Source organism: Erpetoichthys calabaricus, chromosome 8 (genome assembly GCF_900747795.2).
Source record: "Erpetoichthys calabaricus chromosome 8, fErpCal1.3, whole genome shotgun sequence".
In the NCBI taxonomy this organism is placed as follows: domain Eukaryota; kingdom Metazoa; phylum Chordata; class Cladistia; order Polypteriformes; family Polypteridae; genus Erpetoichthys; species Erpetoichthys calabaricus.
The window spans coordinates 177,113,910-177,130,803 of NC_041401.2; the positions used below are offsets into that span (position 1 = coordinate 177,113,910).

At 37.9% G+C, this 16,894-nt stretch overlaps 1 protein-coding gene across 3 annotated transcripts in view; it reads right to left on the reverse strand.

Moving 5' to 3' along the window:
- The window catches only part of eno1a (enolase 1a, (alpha)), a 29,416-nt gene that overhangs the window by 5,096 nt on the left and 7,426 nt on the right, over positions 1 to 16,894 (reverse strand). For 2 of the 3 annotated variants that reach the window (XM_028807877.2, XM_028807878.2), the window contains exons 3-9: positions 11,828 to 11,923; positions 10,681 to 10,739; positions 9,794 to 9,863; positions 7,175 to 7,308; positions 6,698 to 6,920; positions 5,143 to 5,340; positions 925 to 1,126 (exon numbers count right to left, since the gene is read on the reverse strand). In XM_028807877.2, the coding sequence (XP_028663710.2) occupies positions 925 to 1,126; positions 5,143 to 5,340; positions 6,698 to 6,920; positions 7,175 to 7,308; positions 9,794 to 9,863; positions 10,681 to 10,739; positions 11,828 to 11,923 (982 nt within the window). Of the gene's footprint in view, positions 1 to 924; positions 1,127 to 5,142; positions 5,341 to 6,697; positions 6,921 to 7,174; positions 7,309 to 9,793; positions 9,864 to 10,680; positions 10,740 to 11,047; positions 11,107 to 11,827; positions 11,924 to 16,894 lie in introns of all 3 variants that reach the window. The other variant, XM_028807879.2, reaches the window with a different exon arrangement.

A 16,894-nucleotide genomic window follows, 5' to 3' on the forward strand; every position in this document is an offset into this window, starting at 1 on the left:
TTAATAAAGTTTCTATCTATCTAAAAGCATAACATATTTAAAAACAACACACTGCAAAGGTTTCTCTGTTGGTAAATATCCTTCTGTGCCTCAGTTTATTTTGTGTTAACAACAAAAAGGCATGTCACATATAACAACTTTTCCAGTAATGTTCAGTCATAGCCTTTTATTTACATAACCTTAGTGAGCTGGAGGCAGTTGGTGGACTCACTCAAGCTAGTCCACGACTTACCCCAACAAAATCAAACTGGTGTGATTTTGTCATTAGCCTTAGGAGCAGGTTCTGTGTGCATGAGAACTGACAACCAATGAATGCTCATCTAGAAGTAGAATGCATAGAGTGCACAGATAAAGAATTTGGGAGTTTTGAACCTCACAAACAGAAGAGAAGCTCTCCTGTCTGATGTCTTGTGCAACAAAATAGAAAAAGAAAAACAAAGAGATTGTTGCTGAATTTGCCATTCCTGTTAATCTTTTGTACAGCAACAGCTGTATCAAGCAGCACGTTATTCACGGTCCCAGAAAGAGGCGAGCATGACTGTGCTAAAAGGTCAGCATTTAGTCAATAAAAGCGACATGCCCAACATCTTTCAGTTGTGTAAACTGACGTGGTCCAGTGACAAGATTAGCAACTGTGGTCGGCTAGCCTGACATACCCATTGACCAGAGGTCATGTAATGCGACATCAGCTTTAGACAAGAGGAAAAAAAAAAAAAACCTTAAATAGCTTTTCCAGGCGGGTGTACCCTTTATTCAAAACTGTTAAAATCTGTCTACTAGTACTTTTGTCTCTAAAATCCTGACCAGCCAGATGACATTTTTTAACATAATGTTAAAAGGACGTATTGTGTTTCTTCATGTCACAAGTTTTATGTCAAACAAAACAAATCGGACAAGACTGACTTGTAACACGAGATTACTTACGCCTGCAGTGACTCAGTGACGGAGCCAATTTGATTGACTTTAAGCAGCAGGCAGTTGCAGGCTTTCTCACCCACGGCTTTGACAATACGTTTGGGGTTTGTTACTGTGAGATCATCTCCGACTACTTGAATTCCTGCTTTGGCTGTGAACTTTGTCCAGGCTTCCCAGTCATCTTGGTCAAATGGATCCTCAATGGAAACAACTAAACAGAAAAAGGAAAAAAAAAGAAAAGAAAAATCAACAAAAAAAGGAACTGCAGCAGAAGTCATGCTATGCACAACTAAAAGAAATTTCTACAATCTGAATGAAGACTATTCGGTAAATAATGATCGGTTTTGGACCTCAAATGGTAACTCTCAGGATTCAATTTTCTTGAAAGTAGGTGGGAAAACCCTCATAGCTTTCTCAATTTTGCTACACACATTTTGACATGAAATGATTATTTTGCTAACATTTATTAATAATTGGATTACGTGGGTCTAAGAATGTCATTAAGTCTAAGTAATTAATTAGCGAGTAGGTAACTACCGGAGTTGGGCACTTTCTGCATCTCATGTGGCAGCTAATTAAAGCACACAATTAAGACATATCCAAGAAAATGACAAGTCTAAAAAAAAAAAATTTAAATGATTAGTGAAAACAGTCTCTTCACAAAATGTTCAGAAATAAAATGCAGCCCTGTAGGGCACGGCACTAAAATTTAAATGATCACTCAGAATTGAGACCACTAGCAAGAAACTATACTTTCCTTCAGAGTAGTAAATCACAAAACAATCATACACTGGACTAACCCATAACTAAATCTTCAACTGTTGGAACTCGGACCATAGCTTCTAATGTGTTATGTATTGTATATGTGAGTATAAAAAGTTGTAAATGTTGGCATTGTGTATAAAAATCAGTCCACAGTCACTCTCATCCATGTTTCTAGCCTCAGTTTCCCTCATACACAGTGAAGTATTGGACACCTGTTTGAAAGAGCAGTCCGTCACTTTTCTCGCATAATCTTTTAGACCACGGGTGTTGAACTCCAGTACTGGTGGGCCGCAGTGGATGCAGCATTCTAACCATCTTCTTAATTAGTGACCAGTTTCTGCTGCTAATTAAACTTCTTTAGCATTCATTTTAATTAACTTGACTCAGACCCCTTAGTATTTTCTTTTTCCTTAATTAGCAGCCAAACAATGAGACACAAAACAAGCCACCACATGAGCAGCTCACCTGTGCCCATCACACAATATCTGAAAATAAAGAAAGGTGAAGGTCTCAGTAAGGTTGATCTCTCAGGTCACCAAAACATTTTGACGGTGTTCTTAGAAAAAACAGAAAAATCAGCAGTTCTGGAAATGTCTGCTATGGCAGAATGAGAGCAGCGACAAGCCGTGGAATTAAAGAATGAGTTTAATTAACAGCAGGAATCGGCTTCTCATTAAGAAACTGGTTGGAGTGAAATTGGTTGGAGTTTGAAATCCCAGTTTAGTTGGTCATCTGTTGGCTCGTTTCATGTCTCATTTCTGTTTGGCTTTCATTTAATGAAGAAAGGAATAAATTCAGAGGGCTGAATCCTTAAAAACAGGGCTATTAAAATGAAGGGAAACGCATTTAATTAGCAGTGGAAACTGGTCACTGATTAGGAAAAGGGTTAGAATGAAAACCTGCAGCCACACAGTGACTGCACACTGCTGCCTCGCAGTTAGGAGACCTGGGATCGCTTCCCAGTTCCTCCCTGCGTGGAGTTTGCATGTTCTCCCCGTGTCTGCATGGGTTTCCTCCGGGTACTCCAGTTTCCTCCCACAGTCCAAAGACATGCAGGTTAGGTGCATTGGCGATTCTAAATTGTCCCTAGTGTGTGTGTGGGTGTGTGTGTTCTGCGGTGGTCTGGCACCCTGCCTGGGATTTGTTCCTGCCTTGCACCCTGTGTTGGCTGGGATTGGCTCCAGCAGACCCCCGTGACCCTGTGTTAGGGTATAGCGGGTTGGACAATGACTGACCTGGCCCGGAGTTCAACACCCCTGTTTTAGACTATGGCATATAGAAAGCTGTTCATGTCGGTTAACTAAGTTATGTATTAATATACTACTAATCAAATATTGGTTTAAAATGTTGGTGTGCGATTCAAAGTAGTTTTTTTTTAATATATATAAAGTTATCTTTCAATTGTAAATATTTTCAGAGAAGCCATTAATTTACATGTTATAAAATAACCAATCAATCAACCAACCAACCAACCAGGCTAGTCAGTTCTACTACAATTTTGATTTCTTTAAAGGCTCATTTCATAGAAGAGTTTCTGCACAAAAGTATGAAAGAAGCTGCTGGCAGAATTATTCCAGTTTTGATTGGTTCCTTAAACACTTTTTATTCAGTTTTCTGATTTATCTGAGGGAAAAAAAAGTATAGTTTTTCCCATATGCAGATCGACAAAAGGGGCTGCACCAATTTTGATTTTCTTTGCTTTTACTTTAATGGCAATGTTACCATCTGACCGGCAGTCTGAATATTCTGTATGTTGTACTTTGTCTTGGGTGGTGTGGCAGGATATAATGGATGCCTATCAGAAGATAGGTGCAAAATTGCTGCATTTTTTTCAGGCAAAAGCACTAGAGGGAGATTAATAAAGTAAAAAACTACCTGAATAAGAATACCTGAATTAAACCATTCTGGCAGCAACTGGCCCAAGAGAGACAATAACCCTGAAATGTGACATCAATCCATTTCAGCGCCTACGCACACACACACTTACATAATAGTCCAATTTTAGAATTGTGATTTAACAAACACAATCATTTTTGAGTATGTGGGAAGGAAACTGAGTTGGGGGACAGTGAAAAAAACTATCAGGACAAAGGGAGAAAGGGCAAACTTCACACAGACAATGACTGGTTACAAGATTGGACCCTAAGGTAATAAACACAATAAATAAACTACAATGCTCAACTGCCATTACATTGATGGAGATTTGACCCAAGGCTTTAGCATAATAAAAAATGAACAAGGCATTAGGGTTAGAGCTGATTTTTAGATACCTAAACTCTAAACACAGACATTAATCGTTTAAACATTCATAATTCATAGTTGTTAGTGATTGTGAAGACATACATTAACATGAACAGAAGATCTTCGTAAGAGATATCAAATTACAAATTGATTATTAAAATTTCGTATTAATTATTTAACATAAATTACTTAAGACTTTTAAAAAAAACCTTTCATAAAGTCCCACACCAAAGATTCATTATGAAACTAGAGCCTATAGGCATCAGAGGTAACCTACACAACTGGACCTCAAATTGGCTAAGTGGCAGGAGACAAAGAACACATATGAGAGGAGAATACTCCACATGGAGTGAAGTCATCAGTGGTGACCCTCAGGGGTCTGTTCTTGGACTGTTGCTTTTTCTGATTTATTTTAATGACATTTATTCCCGTACCAACAACAACCCTGGACAAGCTTCAGAACTGGTCGAGCACTTTGAAAATAAAGTTTAATGTAGAAAAGTGCAAAGTGCTACATATGGGCAAAAGGAACATCAATTATACATGCAACATGGGAGACACTATCCTACAGGAAGCAACCTCTGAAAAGAATTTTGGAGTTTATGTGGACACAATGTTTTCACTGTCTAATCAATGTGCAGAAGCAAATAAAATGTTAGGTTATATGACAAAAACCCATAATGCTTATACTATAATGCACAACGCAGACTGCATCCAGAGTAAGACATAGCAGCACTTGAAGCTGTGCAGAGGAGAGCAACCAGGTGCACCCTGGGACTTAAGAACATGTTGTACTCTGACAGACTCAGAGAATTAAACCCGTTTAGTCCTAAGCACACAAACGTTCGTGGGGACCTAATCCAGGAATTCAAAATCCACAAAGGTATTGATAAAGTACGGTAGATCCAGCAGAAGTCCTTCAGTTTAAGGGTGAATCATGTGTATCATATAAGGGGGTAGTATATTTAAGACTAAAATCACTTCTTTACACAAATAGCTGGGGTAATCTGGAGCAAACTACAGACACATATAGTTGAAGCAGAAACCTGAACGACCTTTAAGAAGATGAGATACTGGGACAATTAAACTAAACAAATGAGCTTGATGGACCAAATGGTTTCCTTCTGTTTGTCAGATTTCTTATGTTCCACTCTTACAACTCCAAAATGATGATGTATACCTGAAGTTAGGAAACTGAATTTAGATTTCATTCCACATTACCTGGGTAGTTCTTCACAAATTCCATATAGATGTCAGCCAACTTGTCTGGGCTGATGTATCGGCTGGGATCGTCAGGTGATTTGAAGTCCAAGTCATATTTGCCTTGTTTGTAAAATTCAGAAGCAGCTACATCCATTCCAATCACTATTTGGTCTGAGTATCCAGCCTTGGCAATTGCACTCTTCAGCAGCTCCAGGGCTAAAAAGAAAGGATAAAAAAGCAGCATTGTTAATACGGCAGCATTAAAAGCACAATCACATGTCATAAACAGACGTATGGAATTTTGTTATCACTGTACACCTTTTTCTTTGGCAATGCTAGCATCGGACATTTTAAAATTTGTGTTAACATGGGAAGAAAGGACCATACACATATACAACATAGTACAGGATAAGCTGAACTAGGAGGGAATGTCCGCGTCCTTAGTGAACAGTAGCAACAAAAGGAAGCTACACAGGCAGTTTAAAAAACATTTAATTCCTCAAGTGGCTGTTCAGCTCATAAATGGCAGCAGAAATCCCAAAACAGAAAGTCAAATACAGTATTACTTTCAACTCTATGTAAAAGTACAATGCATTTAATTACAGTTAAATGCAAAAAATATATTTTTGAAGTTTTATTATTATATAATTTATCTGTGTAATTTAAGATCATATTGATTTATTTTATTACATATTCATTATTCTTGCCCAATTTACGTTGTTTTTCTTTTCTATTAACTATTTTTTGACATCTTGTAAAGCAGTGTGAGCTACATTCTGTGTAAGGCAGCAAACTTGTAGTTTGCTTCAGTACAGCTGTTTTTGTCACTTAAAGATTTTACAATTTTAAAAATGTTATCTGAAACAGCTGATGCCTATAAGCAGCTGTCAGCCCACACTTGTTTAATGGAATCTCTTCGGTACATGGGGTTTGCAGCAATCACTTTAAAAAGATTACTCGATGTAGTATGTGTGTGTAAATAGGAATATACAGTATATGTGGGAGTTATATACATTTGGAAATTTCTAAATGTTACAGACTAGCCTAACTAAACACGACTTTGTTAAGAAGTATTTCTGTAAGTCCATTCACAGTGTTGAACAGTGGATTATATATTCAATTATCTTCTCATATAGTTGAAATTAAAACTACTTTAATATTCAGGCCTAGTATGAAAGATCCATTGCAAGCATCTAGTGACGTGTTCATGGGAAGAGTTACTCATTGAGCAGTTTGCAGTTGGTGAGCCAAAGTTGCTGCTTCAGCATCTATTCCAAGCAGATGGGTCAGAGGTCACATGTCATTTAAGTCTATCATATCAAGTTAAGGGCCTTAATCTGGAAACCACCTGCTTTGCTCTGATGAAACTCCTCCTCCATGTTTGAAGGAAGAAATAAATGTAGTTTACAAGATATACGCAGGCTGAATTCAAGGAAAGCATAGATCAACAAAATTATATCTGCCTTTACAGTACCACATACAATTAATAATCTAATGTGGTCACACTTGTCTATATGCATAATGGCATTCTGGAAAAAAAAGTATTAAAAATAATACAGTTAATGAAAACTACCTTCTTTGTTTTCCAGGATGTTGGGGGCAAAACCACCCTCATCTCCAACATTGGTGGCGTCTTTTCCATACTTATCTTTGATGACATTCTTCAGATTATGGTAAACTTCAGCCCCAATGCGCATGGCTTCTTTGAAGCTGCCAGCCCCAACTGGAAGGATCATGAACTCCTGCATTGCCAGCTTGTTTCCAGCATGAGAGCCACCATTGATGACATTAAAAGCCTAAGATAAAAGTTACAACTTATTTAAAAAAAAAAAAAAATCCACTGATATTAATTAAAAGAATTAAAAGGCAGTTTCAGGTACCACCAGTGCAACAGAAAATGTGAGCTTTTTAGCTAGTTTTTCATGTTTACCGAAATTGTAATTTTTTTTTATGTGATAGGAAAACTTCTAAAATTACAGAACTGGCAGCCCCCTCCATTACCCTCATCTCACCTCCCCAAACCCGCTGGGCCCTACAGGAGGTTACTTACTGGGACTGGAAGGATGACCTCTGAGATTCCAGCCAGGTTCGCAATGTGGCGGTACAGTGGAACCCCATTCTCTGCAGCACCAGCCTTGCACACCGCCAAGGATACACCCAGGATGGCATTAGCACCAAACTTGGCTAAAATAGAAAGGGAGGTAATTATTTAAATTGACAATAAAGATGCAAATGCTAGAATCACATTGTCGCCCAATGTTACAGAGTTGCACCCTATTTTTTCAGCAAATTATTTTGGGGGTAAATGTATCTAACTCTGCCTTTAGTCTATCACTCATTTATATTAGGCATGAAATCTGCTCCTAAATAATTCAAGCTATACTGAATGTATCACATGTATTTATTAACTCTTCAGCTGACTTTACCAGTGTTGCCTCATTTTTAAATACACTGTTAAACTTAAATTAATGCATATAAATTTAGTGTTTCCTTACGAGAACTGCAGTGGAGATTGGTAGATATCCAACCCAGGAATTGGGGAGGGAAATGTGGAATGGTGATTTATTTAAAACTTTAATTATATTGCTGTACTAGTATATATGAGGATGTGTCACAATATAAAAACTCAATATTTTACATGCTGGCATGGCAGTGGTTTTCACTTCCATCAAACTGACGCAGTATTCTGGATTCAGATCCTATGCACAAACATTGCCCATGTGGAGTGTTTAAGGTTTCCCCTCACATTTACAAACACAGGCAACTTAGGTGAATGAGTGTGTGTGTGTTTGTGTGCCACTGGGCTTTGTGATTTACAGGTGACCTGTCCCGGACCATTTCCTGCTTTACATCCAGTGTTGCTAGGATTAGATTTGACAACCCCCCCCCACCCCCCCCAACCCTAAATTAGTCATTAGCATTTTTATAATCTTGATATATGTATATACTGTATCTCTATTATAATAAAAAAAATTCCTGGGACAAGACGTGACATTTTCAGAGAGATGCTTTCACGTCCCACGTGACGAGACTTTGTGCCAAGAGATTTAACCACGCCCGGAAATAAAAGACAAAGAGTAGATGACAAAGTAGAACGTCGTAAAGAATTAAAAAATGTTGGCGCGATACACATGCAGAGCATGTTAGAGATAATTAAAGTACTAAAATTCTCAAAAAAAGTCTAAAAAAAATGATAGTAAAGATCACATTAGCGCAAACAAACGGAAATTATTACTTGGTGAAATAACGGAACAGCGAAAAGAGATCGAATATATTGTTCAGATTTAAACATTAAGTCGGAGATTTGTAGATCGTTCAATTCGTGTTGCCATCAGGGAAAAGTGTTTCTTCCCAATGAAGAGGTGTATCCGCGAGAATTAAAAGATTTGTTGTTTGGTGAAAGTGAAACCCACATACGAGAGTGGCAGAGACACGGTGGCTGGTGCATAGTGTAGCGCAGGCAGGGGGGTTGGCGAGCAAATATATATATATATATATCTATATATATATATATATATATATATATATATATATATATATATATATATATATAGATATAGATATAGACAGAGAGAGAGAGAGAGAGAGAGAGAGAGAGAGAGAGAGAGAGAGGTGTGACACAATGTCTCAGTTGCACCAGCTATGAATGGTTTGAATTATGTCTTGTGATTCACTGTTAAGTGTTGTTAGATAAGTGACTTATTTGCACAGGATCTTACAGACAGGGAACCCATAACCTTGTGGTTTAAAGTCTAGTCTCATGGTCACCATGCTGCTTGCTTAAAACATGTCCAGACAATATTCCCTGACTAAAGATCATGCAACAATTGTGGCAGTGGGAGCATCAAATCCTAACCACTACACCGAAAGATATGTGACATTTTAACAAATGTTCTTGTCATTCACAAGAACCAACTCTTCTGTATTACATTATAAAACAATACTTTAATGACTTTAACAGTACCAGTTCACTCTGTAATTTAACATACTGATTTTCACTTCTCTCTGCTTTTTATATTTTCTCCATTGCTATACATAATCAGTTTGCTGTATTACTGTTAATGAATGTTATTAACTCAAACTTACTTAGAACAGAAACAGCAGTTGCACCACAAAAAGACCAGGTCTTTCATATGGAGCAAGTAGAGACTGCAGAAGACATACTGTTGTGTCAAGTGACTAAAAGTGGTAAATTAAAACATTCAGAATCTTATCTTCTCCTCAGCGACAAACAGATGACTTTAAAATTAAAAATATATCATTTTGTAGAGGTCATTAGCTGTGTGGATTCTGCATATTTTCTGCAATCCCAAAACTTTTCCTACCTCATGCTAAAGTTATATTCTAAACTGAGCCTGTGTGAGTAAATGCGACTTGTGTGTCACTGTGTCTTGTGATGGATGGTTGAATGGGTAGATGGTTAGAACTTATTCTCCAGGGGAAATCTAAAGTAGGCATCCAATCCAAATTTTAGTTGGCCTTATGCCCACTGTTTTCAGGACTGTCCCTGTAATGCAAAAGATGCGTTTGGAAAAATGGAAGGGTGGACTCAGTCTGATGAGCAATTCAACCATGTGGTTGGAGGAAGGGGTGTACCAGGAATATATTGACATTTTGCATTAGCACATATTCTGAATTCGTTCAAATTATGTATTTCAATCATACTCACATTTGTTTTCAGTGCCATCCATGTCCAGCATCAGTTTATCAATCTTTTCTTGCTCAACCACAGATACATTCTACCAGAAAGACAAAGGTGGTTATACAATCACACCCTACTGAAGACCCTCTTACAGCTACTGCAAATTAGGGTAACTGGCAAATATTAAATGTGGCAGGTAATAAAACTTGGTTTTAGAATTAGACTTTTTTTTTTGAGTTAGCCATATTCTTTTATCATTGTATTAGTATGTTTTGCCAAAAAACAAGGTTTTATTTAGAGTCTTGGTACTTCATTTCACACCAGGAAAGTAAGAACCTAACCTTGAAAACCATATTCAGACTTCGTTTATTGTACCCACAAAAAAGTTATCTTGCATTTATTAACCATGTGAAACTGTGATGCACTCTATAAAGTTATAATGCATTTAATAAAACACAGCCACGATTTGTCATCTTTTTCAAATCGAATCACATAAATTATTTTTCATTTTCTTCCTCTTTCATATTCATTTGGTTTACAACGATCACAAAATATAAATTATTTTCAAACAGTTTAATCATACAGTTACACTTCTATAAAAATAAATATTTTTTTGGTGCGTGCACTAGTAGTTGGGTATCAAAATGTATTCCACCCTCACAACCAAGCAAAAGACACAAATCATCCTTGCATTAGCAGACCTTTCTGGTTTAAGTGATTCCCCCTAAATTATATTGTCAGTGCTTTCTTTTAGGAGCATGGGTAACAAGTCATGATGCACCCTAAGTACTCTTTCAGTGTAAAATAATCAACATAAGTAGCCACACTATTAGTAATGATTGCAAACTGGATTCAAGACATATGTACCATAGATCACAACAACAAACAGTTAGTCAAACAATAAATGTTCCTACCTGACTAACCAGTGCAGGTGCAATAGTTTTATTGATATGCTCAACAGCTTTTGTGACACCTGGAAGGAACAAGCAAACGCATGACTAATCAAGTAGGATGCATACACCCACATGCTGAGCAGGCAAAATTAGACGATCACGAGTCATATAACAATCATACACAGGGTGCTAAAATGTAATGGGAAATGCAAGTGAGGAAAAAAAAGAAAGATATTGTTTAAATTATCCATAACAAAGTTTGTAATCGTCTACCAGTGCCTGCTGGGATATTAGTAGTAAAATACATGCTTTGGTGTTCAACTTGAGTTATTATTGTTAAGTTTTTTTTCTTTTTCTTGTTTCCCTTTCACGCAGGCTTTTGTTTTACCTGATTACACAAAGCTGGTCCCAAGAACTCATTTACATACTTTACTGCTCTGGAAACCCCTGACAGAAAAGTGAAATAGATGAGGAGAGTAAGGATATTTCTATAGAAGACAGGATACAAGATTACACAAACAGTTTGTAAAGAAAGCAGAGAGGTGGGAAAAGTTCATAAAAAAGTAAAATTAAAGCATGTCACATAAACTTTTTTAAACAATAGTACTGTATACAAGTAGTGGATGCACTTTTAGCATAGGTGCAATCATCCTTCACCACAATAGCCACTAAGAGGAGGAATGTGTAAAATGACACTGGCTCAATAAATATATGAAGTTGAGCATCCCAACAATGTGACATTTGACTATGTCTGGGCAATTTTTAAACAGAAATGAGTTTTAAAATACAGTATGCGCTCCTGTCCTTACATGAGTTTTTGATAAAACTTGTGGCTTTACTGTTTACAATCTTTTTCTACCACAATTGCATTATAAATCAAGTAGAAATATAAGCCAGCTTAAAGAAAACATCTGGTGGACTCAGTCTCCTGATAATCAAAGTTAACAGCAACTGGACTAGAAATAAATTAGAACTGCTTAGGGAAGGTTAAGCCAGTCCTACTGAATGTACAGTATGTTCTCTTTACAAAATAAATATGAATGCCTTGTCCTACGGCTGCACCTGAAAACATTTCTAAGGCAGTGTTGTGGAAACAGCCTACACAATATGTGATGACTCTATGAGGCATAATTGAATGTAAACATGGTCTCCCAAGAATTTAACCCACCTTTTCCTAGGTAACGAGTTTTGTCATTATCACGGAGCTCCAAGGCTTCATAGACTCCTGTGGAAGCACCACTAGGGACTGCAGATCTGAAAAGACCTGTAAATTACAAAATATGTTTTACTATATAAAGAGAAAGCAAAAGCAAACACTGTAAAGGAAATGGAGAGAGGGAACAGTGTCTGCCTAAAATAACCACTATCACATATGACTGCTGTCCCTCTTCACTTCAGAACTCCTAATATGGTGCATTTCTGTCTTAGATTATGTTAAGGAGGAGCTTACTCAGGTCCTTGGGGGTCGCAGAGTCTAAGCTCTCAACTCTTGCTTATTTTTTTTATCTTAATCACTCAATCAGCTGTATCTGAGCACATTTGCTGGAGGTAATATGCCATTTTACAGGTCAGGTGAAATGCCAAACGTGTTTATGAGAAAAAAATTAAAAAAATCCTGTAAGAAAGGCCATAGGAAAATATTAAACATATCATGAATTACACAAAAGAAAGACTAATTTTCATTTGGATTAAAAAAACATATACCCAACAAGTCTAGGTGGCAAATTCAACACATATTAGTTCTAGGTCTACTGTAAATAAGTCTCTAATCGGGTTGATGGTTTAAAAAAAAACAAAAAAAAAAAAACAGTTACTCAAATGGTAAGACTCCATTATATTAGGACAAAAACAACATCCGGGACACTTCTTAAAGTAGATCATTTCAACATTCATACTAAAATGTTGGAACTGAAGTTACTTAACCTTCCTGTGCTGTACTTATAATAAAACATACAGTATATGTTACTACAGTCTACATCACACCAGACTCTTGCAGAAAAGTATGGTCAAACAATTAACGAGTTTAATTATTTTTTAAGACATCTATTTTTAAATAAATCTGTGAAACATAAAAGTTGGGTGGTTGTAGATTTTTTTTCCCCCACCAATAAATCCAATTAGGTGACACAATGCTAAGATGGATTAGACAGAAATTACTTGTTCCATAATAAATAAATATGTTGAGGAAATCTGGAGGTTTGGTAGAGGGATCATAGAAATAACATTTTTAATTAAGTCAGTCATCTTTCATTTTATATCATTATATTACTCTATTTCTTGTAAGAAATCAGGTTATGGAATTTGCATTAAACTCTAGAATGTGTATTTATTTGCATGCAGAAGGAAATTTTGAAATGGCATTCTTAAATCTGACACACAAATGGCTAGTGTTGCACAGAAAGCCTGAATTGTGGTTAGGGTTCAACAACACTTAATACTGACCAATGAAAGTTATTCAATCCAGAAAGTTAACAATTAATTAGAGGAGAAAAAGCGATTACTATAATTCATTATAGTGCTTGGTGGCATGTTTCACTTGTTCATATATCCATCTTTGATTTGTACCAGTATCACATGTGAACAACTACAGCAAAACTTTGCCAGTGGTAATTGTGTATAATTACTGTACAACTTTCAAATAAAAAAGGGAGTTAAATGATAAAATCAAACACACACACACACTGACTCAGTCAAATAGGCAAATGTTAACTCTGTACTGAAAAAGAACAAGTTTCAGTATCTACAGATAGAATGAATTCTGTGAATCTCACAAACTGCAGTCTATCGGATAGACAGTCCATTATGCAGAATACCACAGGCTCATCCACCTGCCTATGTCTGAGTTTACCCATTAATAAGGATGGTTGGATGGTATTGAAGGCACTGGAGGAATCAAAAAAATACAATCCTCACAGTTCTGCCAGCTTTGTCCAGGTGAGAATAAGCGTTGTGGAGCAGATAGATAATTGCATCCTAATAATGGGACTCTCAGTTGTACCTACACTTTATGGAAATCCCTGACATTTTCGAAAGCCTTCAAGGACAACCCAGTGGTAACGTACCTGAGGCAGGTTGATGTTGTCCTGCAAGGACAACCCAGTGGTCACCTACCTGAGGCAGGTTGATGTTGTCCTGCACTGCAATATGGCATTAGACCTTGTGAAGTATGCATTCGAAATGCACAGACAACTTTGCAGTTTCAAAGACATTGGCAAGTACGTCATACACTTTACCTGCTACCATCCAATATCATTCAAATGCTATATATTTTTCGGATGAAAATGGCACACTTCGAGCATTATTTTTATCCAAGAGAGTCTTGCAGACAGACATTGACATAAGACCTCAATTATGCCTCTCGGCATTCTGACATTCTTAAATCGCTGTTTTTCAATCAAACCTCCACGTTTCACTCTCACCAATCCTTGCTTTTCTCTCCACATATTTCTAGGAGCTGATATGACACTGACAACTGAACTCAGTTCAACTGCTCAAATTGTTTGGTTTTGATTTTTCTCCCTTGCTAACATGAGATAATGAATTTGCAGCTAATCTCTTAACAAAAATAGTAACCATGTTGCTGGCACTAATGGTGGGCTTTTCAGTCACACTTGCATTCAGATGCATTTGTTTTACAGTAATTCAATTTTGCACATACAGACCATTCAGAATAGATTCCTGTACACACCTGCGTGCATTATAGGTTAGTTGTAAAAATTAATTTGAACATGACATTCTCAAAATTGCTCAATCCAGTTACAACAAGTCAAGTCAGGGAGCATGCACTGGTACAGTGTGTTGCCACACCCACTACACGACGAAACAACTCCGGATCCCGGTTGGCAACCCCCCAGTCCCACCCTCTGGAAATGACCCTCTATCTGCTGCTGCCAGGTGTTACGTGGGTGAACCTTTGGCCTGGTCCAGCCACTCAGGTCCCCAACAATGAGGGTCTTCTGAGCTGGATCACCTTCGGGTAATCGCACCACATGGCCGTAGTGCCATAACTGACGCTCCCTCACAATGCAAGTAATGTGCCTCATTCAGGACTTCATGAGCAACCGCTCATTCGACACAAAGTCAAACCAATGGTACCCAAGGATTTTCCGGAGAGACACAGTACCAAAAGGAGTCCTTTTTGGTAGTTACAACCGTAAGACTATAAATAAATAAACAAATAATGGAACTGGGTCACTTGAACACATCATGAGTGCTCCTCCCAAACCTTACTCCTAATGAAAGTTGGTGTAAAAACCAACCCATTCTGTTCTGACCGGTTTTATCAGGGTCTATAAAGGACAAGAATGGAACAGATGTGCAGTGATAAAAACAATTTTATGATCAAGAGTGTGGTATAGCGTGTCTGCGGTTTCCAATAAAGGCCAGGTTTTAAATCTGTATAGCTGTGCCGCTCCCTGTGGGCGCAATTGCATGACCGTGGGGGGTTAATGGGGTAGTTGGAGCGAGTCGCACCTGCATGTGTGGGTGTGGTCTTCTCGATTGCCTCATTGGTTTCCTGCGGTGTGTGATTAAGGCGCTGCGCCCATGGAGGCGCACGGGGGTTATTTATACAGCTCAACACCAGGATGAATGGAAGGATAGAGATAGATGGATCGGAGACAAAGAGTGAAGGAGGTCAGAAGACGTGAAGAGCCGTCTTAGCAGCTACGATCTGGCCACCTGTAAGGAGGAGACAGCACGAGCTGGGGCCCTGCGAAGGAGCGTTAGGTTGTGGCGATCTAGGGGCTAGTTCACCCCACTGAATGTTCTATTGGAGTGGGGTGAGCAGGGCAGGTGTCCTCCCGAGGGATTTGAGGAGCGACTGCAGGAGCGTGAAAGATGAAGGGAGGAGAGCCGACCTCGGACGGTCTGGCAGTGACGTCTGTAAGGAGGCCAAGACAGAGGTTGGCAGAAGGAGCTGGTGGCTGTAGGGTCTCTGCTGGCTGATGCAGCAATGGGTGAGCCGGGGAGAAAGAGACAGAGGTGGGCCAGACAGTAAAGAGAGCTTGCATTGTAACTGCTGCATTTTTACCTGATTTTAAAGGATTTATTTATTGATGGTTTTTATCCTCACTGGACACTTGTTTTATGATGGATTTATTTATTGAAGAAACTGAGGCACTGCACTTTTGTTGGGATACTGTTTGTTGTTTTAATAAAAGCACTTATGCACTTTTTGGATCTATCCGCTGTTTTCATGTGAGATTTGTCCTCATTTGTCAGCTCATCTCGGTGACATTATCAACGGTGTTGGGTTCAGAGCTCCCATAAGGACATTGGGAGCATGGAGCGGACCCACATCGTCACAAAGACAACAACAAATACAAACGAGGGGAATGTGCGACTTTCTTGAAAACCTTCCAGGTTAGCAACCTTGAATAAAAGAAGTTGTCTCCAGGTTCTAACTGAGCATTGGGGCAACTGCAAATGATAACTGCAGTTTGTATTATTACCATATCATAAAAATTATATTTCTATCATTCATAACTTATACTTCAATGTTTGTTTTAAAAAGTTCTTTTTAATTGGTTTTAAATGTAATATTGTAACCAAATACCAACAAACAACAGATATATAATAATGATTCTTTACATTTATATACTGCTATTCTCACTACTCAAAGGGCTATTCACATAGGAAGGACACAAACCCAAGATCTCTTTACTGTGTCCTGTGAAATACTGAATGATTTTCATTAACAGACAATGCAATAGACTTCCAGAAAGCAGGGCTCTTCATAAAGTTGAAAGGATACTCAATAGAGGGCAACAGGGGTGTAGGGAAGCTTCAGAGGCTGCTCTCAGCAGGCACCAATTATCACACATTTACAGTGGATTAGCACTGCTTACTCTGCAGCAAACACATTTTGAAATATATCTTCTCTTAAGTTTCACAACTCGTACAAATGATGTGCACATATTGTAGGTTAAGCTAATATATATAAGCAGTAAGGGTTAACAGCATTAAGAACATTTTCAAACAAAATACAACTTTTTAAATTATTTGCTTAGGTAATCACTATGGTGTCCCATTATCTCATCCACCTGCCTCAAACAGTGACAAGATAATATACTTCAAGTTCGTGACTGGACAGTGTCTTTAATCCTCCCACTAAACCTTGGGTGAAGAAATGCTTTTTGGTTAATAACATACTTTCAACATTTAGAACAATTATTTCATAAGCCTTCCATTATCCTGAGGGCTGTAAAGCTATTTTGGAACAAATTCCTCACAT